Raw genomic sequence first — 12,603 nt, 5'->3', positions numbered from 1 at the left:
AAACAACAACAACAAAAAAATCTGTTTTCCCATTCCAACGTAGTTCAAACATTCTCTCTGTGTATATGCAAATATAATATTGGATGTCAGATGTAGTAGTGGTGAGAGTATATACTTGTTAGAGCAGTCCAGTACCTCTATGAAGGAATAACACAGTAAGATCTATATCAGTTACTTCAAACAAGAAAAGCTTGAAGAAATATGACGACCAACTTTACATGTGCTCAGCATAAACTAATATAGAGCTTGTAAACCTCTGGTCCTTCTAAAAGTTAATATTCTGCTACAGTGGTGCATATTATTGAGACGTGTGTATGTATCATTAATATGGAGTGAAAGTGGGGCTTTGGAATTCCATACCTACAGGTGCACTACATGTTTTCCTCAGTCAAACATAACCTTTGCAGAAGGTGGGACAAAAAAATCTATGCCCTAATCAGATTATTTTTATTGTTATTCGTTTTTTTTATTTACTGTGTGGGAATTTGATTACATGTGAATGTATTTCGGGACGTCCCTGGTTTGTAGTGTAGGCGTGTCAGTAGGAGGTTAAACCTGCAATAGCACAAGTTCTGACTGCCCCCTTTATTTAACTGCTCTAACACAAATAATGTAATGTCAGATTAAAACACCCTTAAATTAAACATTCAAATGTGCTTCTTAAAATCACTTCTGCGTTTAAGAGGTGCTTCAGCTTCTCTAATTACCGCCGCGGCCTTGTACTGCAACACAGCACCGCAGGAAGAGTTCTTCCACTGAGGCTGAGCTGCAGGAGCGCAGCAGAGGGGGAGAGAGAGAGTGGCTCCGTGGGCTGTCCATCATGGACAGAATAAAATAACAAACAACATATGTGTGACCAAAGAACAGCCGCACTTTAAAATGACAGAAAACAAACTTTGGCTGCTTCCTGCTTTATGCGTAACGGAGACATCACCGCCTACCTGTCGCTGCTCCGGCTCCAGACGCTTTCACCTCACTTCAGTGACCCCATGACCAGCGTCTCGGAGTTGAACTCGAACTGATTGCTGGAGGACGCCGACTTGCCCCACGAGTAGAGGCTGGGCGGCCGCTTCTTAAACGACGACGTGTACTTGTAGAAGCTCCTGTGCCTGTTCTTCAGGTACTCCCTGTAGTTCTTGGTGAGCAGCGTATAGAGGAAAGGGTTGATGCAGCTGTTGCTGTATGTGAGGCTCGCGACAAGGTAGTTGATGCACGTGTGCGTCTGCGAGGCCAGGCTCAGCGGCTTGGTGTGGTACAGAGGCAGCAGCTGCCAGATCCAGAAAGGCAGGAAGCACGCCCAGAACACCAGCACGATGGTGAAAATCATGATCAGCACTTTCTGCTTCGGTGACCTTTTGCCGCCTTTGCTGATCACAGAGTTGCGCTGGGACTCTAAATAAGTGCGGGCTAACTTGACGTACAGGTACCCGATGATGAGCCCCGGGGCCATGATGCTGGTGCCAAACAGGACCGTTACGTAAACTTTATAAGCCAGTGGAGCCCATGTGGGCGCGCACATCCTCTTCACACCCCCGTCCGGCGTGCTTTTAGTTGTCTGAGCGACCATTACCATCATGGGCACGGTGAGCACCAGCGACAGCAGCCACACGCCCCACGCCAGAGCTTTGCGGTAACTCTTAGAGCGCCTGACCGTGTCCAGCGGCTTGGTGACGGCCAGATAGCGCTCCGTGCACATTACGGTCAGGGTGAAGATGCTGGCGTGCATGGTGAGAAGGTCCAAGCTGAGCAGGATGCGGCAGCCCACGTCTCCGAAGTACCAGTCCTTCAGGAAGTAGGTGGACACCACGAAAGGGATGGTGGAGAGGTAGAGCAGGTCCGCGAGAGCCAGGTTGATGATGGAGATGTACATGGAGGTGGCGAACCGGATCGAGTGGCACATCACCACCAGCGTGTACACGTTCCCCGAGACCCCGATGATGTAGACAACGGAGAGGAGCGTCCCGAAAGTGGAAGTGATGACGAGTTCGTGGTCCACGGCGCCGCCAGCCCGAGGCGGGCTGGTGTTCAGGTTTAAAGATTTGTTACTCATGGCGCGTTCGGATCCGTTCCCTGCTCTTTGACAGCTCCGGACAAGTTTTGGAAAAGATGCGCACTGGCACAGGTTGAGTCTCGCTCCCTCCCCCCTCCCTCCTCTCTCTCCGCTCTCCGCCTGCTGCTCTTTGCTCCTGACGTCACCAACGTTACTTCCATATACATCTGACATTCAGCTGTCTCACCGGTAAACAATGCTCAAATGGACGAAGAGGAAAGCATCGGCTTCTTTTTTCTTTCTTGAAGAGCGGGTGGATTTCTCGGCGCAACGATGTGAGACTGGGATGTATTATTAAAAGTTTAGTCAGCACTGAGCGCGCACCTGATGCCAAAAGCAAGACCGAGTCTGCTAAAATGTCATGAAAAGCTAGGACACAGGTAATGTCACGCATAGATACTTGCTAGAGGAACCGGTAAAACAACCACCCACCCACCGCCACACACAAAAAAGAATAAATCCCCTGCAGTTAATTTCAGTGTGCCATTTTCTTGAGACTCACGAGAGCAGAAAGCGAACTTTCTCTTTCACTGACCGCAGCGCAGTCGGAGCCCCTCACGCGCTTGTTTTGTGCCAGCATTTCCTTTGTGCAGCTCGGTGTTTGTGTAACATTAGCAAACACTCAGGTCGGCATTGAGTTATGCAAATAGTTTATTATAGGTCACGGAAAAAATAAATACATCTCCAATTATTATAATAAATAAAACTTATTATCATCTCAAGATTAAATAAATAGGTTTTATTGCTCTTATCTACAATCACAGTCATCTGTTCTTCTCTCTTATGTTGGAAGTTATTTTTATTTTTCCCACAGGTTGTGAACAAAGATCGTGGGCCAGTATTGTGTGTGTGTGTGTGTGTGTGTGTGTGTGTGTGTGTGTGTGTGTGTGGGGGGGGGGGGGGGGTGTGTCTTTGTCTGCAAAAGATGAAATCCTGTTGTAAAGAAATGTGTGGAAAACCAGCTCTCTTGAACTCTGACCTCATTAAACACTTTCCTGATGAGTTTATTATCCCAGCTGCTATTTTCAGGTCTTATTGATTTGGTCTTAAGACTTTCTTTACACGAGTAAAGATGGCGGCGCACGTAGTTGCAGCAGCTCAGTGTTCTACCGATCGATGCTATCCTTCTTATCACTGAATCCTGGCTACATCAATCCATTCCAGACTCTGCTATTGAGCTAGCAGGCTATACCACACAGCGACATGACCGAACAGTGGACTCCGGTAAGCGCAAAGGAGGGGGGCTCTGTATGTATGTGAACAACAGCTGGTGTACCAACACAGTGATAATAGACCGTCACTGTTCACCGGACATTGAATATCTGACTGTTAAATGCAGGCCCATCTACCTACCTAGGGAGTTCACCGTTGTCATAATAACAGCTGTTTACATACCACCAGATGCTAATGCTAACTCTGCGATCGCACTCCTGCATACAAACATCAATAATAAACAGAGCACTTACCCTGACGCTGTACATATCGTAGCAGGGGACTTCAATCACGCAGACTTAAAAAGAGCAATCCCCAAATTCCACCAGCACGTCAAGTGTGCCACTAGGGGTGACAAGATTCTGGACAAAGTTTATTCCAACATCAAAATGGGCTACAGGGCCAGACCTTTGCCACATCTGGGTCAGTCTGACCACTTGTCACTGTTTCTAATCCCTGCATATGCCCCCCTCAAGAAAACTGCTCTTACCATCACAAAGAATATTACCATATGGCCAGAGGGTGCCTCTCAGCAGCTGCAGGACTGTTTTGACAGGACTAACTGGGATATCTTTGAACATCAGGACTTGGAAATGTTCACAGACGGTGTCCTCTGCTATATAAAACACTGCATAGACACTGTTACAGCAGTCAAACGGATCCGGGCTTATCCCAACCAAAAGCCCTGGATGACCCGGGAGGTCAGGCAGCTGCTGAAGGAGAGGAACATTGCGTTCAGGTCTGGCAACAGGGATTACTACACCACAGCCCGATCCAACCTGAAGAGAGGCATCAGAGAGGCAAAGGGGGACTATAGGAGGAGGATCGAGGACCATTTGAAGAGTAATACCAGCCGGCAGGTGTGGCAAGGCATCCAGCACCTAACCAACTATAAGATCAATCTCGGAGCTGCGGACGGTGACCTGGAGCTGGCAGAGGAGCTGAATATCTTCTTTGCCCGCTTTGAGACCAGGGTACCGGAGGTATTGGAGCCACAGCAGCAACACGCCACCCATAGCAGCACCACCCTCACCCTGGAAGAGCACGAGGTGAGGCGCATGCTGCAGGCTGTTAACACGAGGAAGGCGGCGGGTCCTGATGGTGTGCCAGGTCGAATATTGAGGGATTGTGAAGGACAGCTGGCTGGGATCTTCACCAGGATTTTCAACAAATCCCTCGCACAGGCGACTGTCCCACTCTGCCTGAAGTCCTCCACCATAGTCCCCTTGCCTAAGAAGCCCCACATCACCGGCCTGAATGACTACAGACCGGTGGCACTCACCCCAGTGGTAATGAAATGCTTTGAGAAGCTGGTCCGCAGACACATCACAGCAGCCCTGCCCCGCAGCCTGGATCCACACCAGTTTGCCTACAGAGCAAACCGATCCACGGAAGACGCTGTAGCCACAGCACTCCATGCTGCATTAACTCACCTGGAAGAGCATGGTAGCTATGTGCGGATGCTCTTCGTGGATTACTGCTCAGCTTTTAACACCATCCTTCCACACAAACTGGTGGCCAAGCTACAAGACCTGGGGCTTCCATACAGCACCTGCATGTGGATCAATAGCTTCCTCTCGGGCCGTAGACAGAGAGTCAGAGTTGGCCATCACACATCCTCAGCCCTGAGTCTCAGCACTGGCTCACCCCAGGGCTGTGTGCTCAGTCCACTGCTCTACTCTCTCTACACACACGACTGCACTCCTCGCCACCACAGCAACATCTTTGTGAAATTTGCAGATGACACCACAGTGGTGGGGCTCATTTCCAAGGGAGACGAGTCTACGTACAGAGACGAGGTGGAGCAGCTTACGTCATGGTGTAAGGCCAATAACCTCCTCCTCAACACTTCAAAAACCAAAGAACTCATAATAGACTTCAGAAGGAAAAAGGCAGAGATCCAACCACTATTCATAAATGGGGACTGTGTAGAAAGGGTGGCAAGCTTCCGCTTCCTGGGAGTCAATATAGAGGAGAACCTTTCCTGGAGTGTGAACACCTCCGAGCTGCTGAAAAAGGCCCAACAGAGACTGTACTTCCTCAGAATTCTCAGGAGGAATAACATCACACAGAGACTGCTGGTGTCCTTCTACAGAGCCACCATTGAGAGTGTTCTAACTTACTGCATATGCATCTGGTACACTAGCTGCACAGGGGCTCAGAGGAAAGCACTCCAAGGGATCATTAACACCGCCCAAAAGATCACTGGCTGCCCTCTCCCCACACTGGAAGTTCTACACAACGCCCACTGTTTTAAAAAGGCCCAAAACATCATAAAAGACACCTCACATCCTGGCCACTCCCTGTTCGAACTGTTGCCCTCAGGCAGACGGTACAGGGCAATCAGAGCAAGGACTAATAGACTCAAACACAGCTGTTATCCAACTGCAATAACACATCTGAATACTACAAAAAAATGTCCATCACGCCACTCTTGTGTTAATCTATGCACGGTCTGAAGCATGTGTGTGGGAATGTATGTGAATGTTTTACTGTTATATCTTATTAGTATTTTAAGTATTCTATCTATTTTATTTATTGAATTTTATTGTTTTATTTATATTTTGATATTGCTAGGGATGATGCAATGATCGGGGACCATTCTTAATTTCGTTGTTCTCATGACAATGACAATAAAGTTTCTGATTCTGATTCTGATTTATTCTGTTCATCACAGCCCCAGTTAGTGACCAGAAGGACGGCAAAGCAGCTTATATTTTGGGCAGATCTGACAAGGTGAAATAGGCTAAACAAACATGGACCCATTGGTTTGTGGTCTCTGGCAATTTGGGCTGTTGTCATCTTGTTATGTTGTTTTTTTGTTGCCAGAATTTACAACATGCGTCTGAATCTCACTGACAAACACTGAATGCTCATGTTAGCAACGTGTGGAAAGGTAGCCACCAGTGTTGGTCAAGTTACTTGAAAATAGTAATTAGTTACTAACAGAATTGGGCAGTAACGTTTAACGCGTTACTGTAATCCGATTACTTTTTTCAAGTAATAAGTAAAGTAATGGGATTACTTTAGAAGTAATCAGTAATTAGTAACCAATTTCTATTTTCAAGAAACTTGACAAACACTGGTTACTAATTACTTCTCCAAGAAAGTAATCCTGTTACTTTACTAAGTACCTGTTTTCAAAAGTAATTAGTTAATTTATTACTTAGAGTACTTTTTAAAAAACATGACACACAACCTGAATACGTAATAAAGACCAATTCAATTTTTCTGCATAATCCCTCATATAAAATTGAATCAAAAGTCTCTTTTTAAATATTGTTTTATGAATTTTAATGTTTTAACTTTATGCACATTGCATTAAACGAAACTTAAATTGTAAGCAACAGTCTTTGACTTGAAGAAATTTGTATAACATTTAAATGTATTTTCTGCATATTCCAGCATATAAAATAAAATATTTTTTTTGTGTTTACACTCTTTCAAATAGACGGAAGCAAAACACAACAATAAATAAATAAAATCAAAGATTCAGCGGCACTAAGTCCTGTCGCTCTTAAATCTATTTTCACATGTTTAGCAGGAGTGAGGCCTGTGGAGGTTTGCCAGGTGCTACAGCGGTCATGTCAGTGGGGGGATCCGGGGGTTTCTCTGTGAGTTTCACAGTCCCATGGTGGATTGCTAGGTGCTTGCCAGATTTGAAGTTTAATTTTTCGCTGTAGAAAGAAGTTTTCTTCCCATGTAGAGTGTATGGAATCAAACTCAAAGCAATGTCAGTACTTCCAAGCTTTAAACACTGCATGGTCGTGCTCTCTCCCGCACTCCATATTATCTATTTTTGATCTACACACGTCTGTTACTGCCATGGACGTCGCACGCTCATAGATCATTGTCATGAGACACTCTCACAAACAAAATCAAAGTTTAGTAATGCAGCGTGCTTATGAGTAAGTAACAGTAATCTAATTACTTTTTTGCAATAGTAATCCCTAACTTTACTCGTTACTTGAAAAAAGTAATCGGATTACCCATCTCTGGTACCCACACCCTAAAGCATGCTCTGTTTTATTCTCTGTTTTATACGGTGGCCTTGAGAGGCTAAACGGACTGCAACTTAAGAAAACACCAGCAATAAGAAAAACGCTGCAAAAGCACACAAAACACAACGGAAACAGGAAAAAACAGAAATAAGAAAAACGAAAACAGGAAAAACAGATTTCCAAAAGCACAAGGGAAGTGTTTCTGGGGAGACAATAACCCGACGGACCAGCTGTAGGAACCAAAATATGCTAAGAATTGCGCTGGGAGACACTTATAAGAAGTGGAGGATCTATCGGTTTTGTGAGGAAAGAAAAGATGAGAGATAAGTGTGTTAGCCTAACTATTAGCCTAAAAATCCATCATCAGTATTATATGAATTATGATAAAACACACCTACCATGTTTTAGGTTCCTGCCACTGATCATTGGGTTATTGTCTCCCCAGAAACACTTCCCTTGTGTTTTTTCCTATTTCCGTTGTTGTTTTTCATATTTCTTTTGTGTTTTGTTTGCTTTCCCAGCGTTTTTCTTATTGCTGGTGTTTTCTTAAGTTGCAGTCTTTTTGGCCTTTCAGGGCCACCGTAGTTTTACCCTGAATGGCTCAATGTATCAATAAAATGAACATCAAGTATTATACATCACTGTGCAAAAGTCTCAAACCACTCTCACTACTTCACCTTTTTCCTTCCAAGTGAGCTTGAGAATAGTTCTTTAGGATTTGTAAAGGCCTTTCAAAGGTTTCCGTTGGTCAGTGGCTGATTTTAATTCATTTTCATTCCGCTTTTGCACTTGACTATTGTCAGATGAATGTTTTATGTTCGTTACGACTCTAAACACCGACATATGAAACAATCGCATATTAGGATAGAAAAAAAAACACTCATAAATTAGCCTCCCTGGAGCCCGGACCTCAACATTACTGAAGCAGTGTGAGATCATCATGACAGAGATTTTACAAATGAGATAAGTCAGTGGAGTTCTAATAATTTTAGGCAAATAACCTCCTACATAATTAATATTTAATCAATAAAAGAACAAAAAATATAATAAATCAGGCCCCTGTGCAAACAAAGTTCCTTCCTGAAACAAGTTTTGTATTTTTTAGTTCTGTAAAACTTGCTTTGTAACTGGGTCAGGATTTCTTGAAAGAGGTATTGCTGTTTATTTTTTCAATTGTATTTTTAAGCACCAGAAGACACGTTTCATCTGGTCCCATTATATTCAAGACAAGAAAAACAGACTCACTACAGAGGATGTCTCCAAAACTAAATATATTAAACCGCACTACACACCAGTGAAAAAACAAACAAACAAAAAAAACAAGCATATTCGATTTGTGGATTAACTGCTTTTTGAAGCTTTTCTCTTCTCGCAATTCCCGCTCGTCTTTTATTTTCATGGAGCACCCACAGATGAACTGTTTATTGCAGAGATGAATTTGTCTGGGATTTTAAGCATCACTGCACTCAGTAGAGCCTTGTAAGTAACAATAGCGTCTCCAAACCCTCGGTACAATGCTCATTATTATTCATGAAGCTGTCCTTTTATTGTCGTCACTTTGCTATTGGGCTTTTCTCTCTTGCAGCCCCTGTCTTTCCAGATCGATGAGTGTGTCCTGAGCCAGCAATCATGAGCCAATAATCTTCCCCAGACAGCGTAGGTGTCCTCACACTCATTCATCCACAAGTGATAGAGCTCTGTGGCCAACCCTGAAACTGTACCATCCATCCTCAAAGCCAAAAAAGAGCAGCGCTGAAGCCAGAGATATTACAGTCATTAGCTGGGTCACGTGGGACTCCCAAGTGCAGCTGAAGAGGCAAAGAGGGTTAAGCATGGTGGCACTTAACTCAGTCACAGCCATTTTTTAATTCTTCGCCCTGGTTACAGCAGAAACACCACAGAAACACTGTCGTTCATTTAAAATAGCATATATCAGTCAGCATTTTGGTGAATGGACCTTACTGTTTTGACTCAGGGTCATCAAACTGAAAAAGAAAAAGACTGAAAAAGATTCAGAAACATACTCTTCTCAAGGCCACCATTAAAACAGGGGAACAAGCAGTACACTTACTGGACACTTTATTATGTACATCAGGTTAGTCTCAAGTTAAACCCACGTTTGCTTCAAGAACCTGCCCTAATTCTTCGCAAGGTGCTGGAAAAATTCAGAGATTTTGACCAGATAGCATTGTGCAGTTCCTGCGATTTCTCAGGTGCACATCTTTCACGTGTTTTTACCGTTCCACAAAGATTGAGATCTGGTGACTGCAGAGGCTATTTAAGCACAATGAAGGTTCAAGGTTCTTTATTTGTCACATGCATAGTTATACAAGTATAACACACAGTGAAATGTAACCAATGAACTCATCGTTGTTTTCAGGAAAACAGCTTGAAATGATCTGAGCCTTGTGACATGATGCTTTTCCTGCTGGAACCAAGATGGGTGCACCGTGGGTAAAACGATGGACTTTAGTAATAGGCTGAAGCATTTATACGATGGTATACTAAAGGGCTCAGAGTGTGCCAAGAAAATGTCCCCACACATCACTGTAGCACCACCGACAACCAGAACTGTTTAACGAGGCTGGATGGATCTGTGCGTTCATGTTGTTTATGCCAGTGACCAGTGATGCTCTTGGTTTTAATGAATGGCAGAGTTACTGTTGGAGTCCTATCAGCTCGAGGCAGGCTGACCATTCCATCAGGTGGTCTTGATCAAGTCTACATGTCTAAATTCAGTTGCTGCCAGATGATTGGCTGATTAGAGATTTGTTGTTGTTGAACAGGTGCACCTTATAACGTGTCCAGAGTGTATTTTAGCATTGATGGTTTGGTGAAGACCAAAAAACATGACTCCGAATGAGTTTCTGCTAATTCAATCTGAGTCATTTGTAAATGCTAACAGACAAGGCTTCACCGATGCAGCTTTAAACAAAGTAAAAAAAAAAAACCAAAGTAATATTTATGTATTTATGTATCATTTAAGTATAAGAAAGGTGTCTGAAAAAACAGAATGCTCCTTGTTTTAAAACTGGAAGGAAGATCATGTATGTTGATTCCATGAGAAATTAAGGTACTATATAATATATATATATATATATATATATATATATATATATAATTTATGACCTGTCAAAGACTGAGTGAATAGACACCCAGACAATAAAGAGACAGAAGAAAAGAAGAAGGAAGGAGGTAAAAACACCCAAAGCTACTAACCTTCAAAATAAAACAAAAAGTAACGTGAAATAGAGACCAAGAAAAACACTCACACAGATGAAGACAGAGGATAGAAATGAGGCACAAATACAAAGGAAGAGGAAAAAATAACAGAAACCACATGGCAGTAGCAGTCGTTTTCATCCAGCATCCACAACCACTTAGAGCTCTGTAACGAGTGCCAGAAAATGGTGACTGAAAAAAAATTGCTGCTCGCAAAAATAATGAAAACTGGATCAAACTGGAGTTTGCGACTCCTCCCCTGGATGATAGGCATTTCCTACTATGCAACTGTGTATGTGAGAGGTTATAGAGGTTTTAATTTAGTTGGAGCAATGCTCAGAGAGAAGTAACATGTCTACTTAAGTTAGGGTTAATTTTCAAGTATAAATAGGGGCAAAAATAATCGAACGCAGTTCAAAATGTTTCCGCATGATTTGATCGATACATTTAAAAATGCAAATGTTAGCAGTAAAGCTTTTTCATTTATAGTCATAAAACATCTCCAAACCTCATCTGGGTCTTGTCTCATCGTACACAAGTACAAATACTGGCCAATATAAGCCAGTTCACAGATTTTTCCTTAAGTAGGTGAAACTTAAACATGCTTTTGCTCTCAGGGTTTCTTGACTTTGGAATTATCTGCCTAATAATGTAAGGCTTGGAGAATTCTCATCTCCTTTAAATCACTTTTTAGCACACATTTTTATAGACTTGCTTTTATGTGAATCCATAACATGTGAAGTTTTTTTTAAATTGTCTAATTATTGCCTTATTTAATTTTCCAAGTTCCCTTGCTTTTACTGTTTCTTTGGCATTTATTAGTCATCGTTTTCTGCACCTCTCAGTTTTTTGATCTTACGGCTGCTTTAACTCTATGCCAACTTTAGCTTAATTATTTGTCACATTTGGCTTGAATTTACTCTCAGAGTTTTCTGTTCTGTCAAAGCACTTTGTTACCTTTGTTTTTGAAGGTACTTTAAAATAGGCACCTTCTTCCCTCTAATTGAAAAAAACAACAACCCTCCTTAGATCTTGCTGTTTTAGATAATTATAGGCTCATTTCCAAACTGCCATTGATTTCAAAAGTACTTAGAGCTGACACTGGAACAGCATTATGGAAATTTACTAATGATATTCTTATGTGCTTAGATAAGGGTGAATTTCCCACTTTAGTACTATTAGAATTAATTCTTTAACAGCACTGAAAGACACTTCTGAATTTATATTGACAACTGTATGTCCACATCTCCACGCTTATATGTGGAATCCCCCAGGGCTCAATCCTTGGACCAATTCTATTTTCATTATATATGTTACCTCTGGTCCATCTGTGTAACAGCGTGAAAGGCATTTTCATTGCTTTGCTGACAATACACAGTTGTATTTTTCTTTTAAGCCCATCAACCTCAACAAAGAACCTTGGTATTATATGACAGCATCTAAAATTTGATCCTCATCTTTCAAAGCTCATCCAATCTGGTTTCTTTCATCTAAGAAATACTGAAGCAATCAAACCTCTGTTATCTAATAATTTGGAACTTTTAGTACAAACTTAAATTTTCTCCCACTGTGACTATTGTAACTCACCTTTCACATGCAACTCTTGGCCCTTAGCCTTTCTGTAGCTAGGCTACTTACAAGAATGAAAGAGCTTGTACATCACCTCTGTTCGTGCTGGCCTTCATTGGCTTCCAGCAAAATTCAGAATTCATTTGAAAACATTTTAATAACATATGGAGCTCTATGTGGCCAGGATCCTGCATACAGGGGGTGGCTGTAGCTCAGGAGGTAGAGCAGGTCATCTGCTGATGGGGAAGTTCGATTCCTGACTCCCCCAGTGTAACTCTCCTCCAGTCTTTCTCTCTGATGCATCCATCGGAGTAGGAGTGTGTATGAGTGTATGTTAGTTAAAAAGCACTGACAAAGCATAGAGTGCTTGTGTGAATGGGTGTGTGTGGGTGAATGCGGAGTGTTGTATAGAACTCCAGGAGAGAGAGAAAAGTGCGATATAAGAATCAGTCCATTTACCATATCAGAGCTACTAAGAAATTATAACACCACTGTGGTGGAGGTGTGGTGTCTGGCCTGCTGCAGAGGAGCGGTGGCAAAGCAGGAGGA

General features: G+C 42.7%; 1 protein-coding gene across 1 annotated transcript; it reads right to left on the bottom strand.

Moving 5' to 3' along the window:
• Nucleotides 1-973: 973 nt before the first annotated feature.
• On the bottom strand, nucleotides 974-2,050 carry LOC146626280 (urotensin-2 receptor). Its single transcript, XM_085360420.1, has one exon. The coding sequence runs from the start codon at nucleotides 2,048-2,050 to the stop codon at nucleotides 974-976; it is 1,077 nt and encodes a 358-aa protein (XP_085216546.1).
• Nucleotides 2,051-12,603: the final 10,553 nt, after the last annotated feature.

This window comes from Diplotaxodon limnothrissa, linkage group LG8 (genome assembly GCF_057381915.1).
Source record: "Diplotaxodon limnothrissa isolate DT_005_m linkage group LG8, D_limnothrissa_male_GT1.1, whole genome shotgun sequence".
Classification (NCBI taxonomy): domain Eukaryota; kingdom Metazoa; phylum Chordata; class Actinopteri; order Cichliformes; family Cichlidae; genus Diplotaxodon; species Diplotaxodon limnothrissa.
The sequence above is the reverse complement of the archived record's forward strand: the minus strand, read 5'-3'. Positions and strand labels throughout refer to the sequence as shown.

Coding starts and splice junctions, on each gene's coding strand:
- LOC146626280 (XM_085360420.1), bottom strand. CDS start 2,050: ATGAGTAACAAATCTTTAAACCTGAACACCAGCCCGCCTCGGGCTGGC.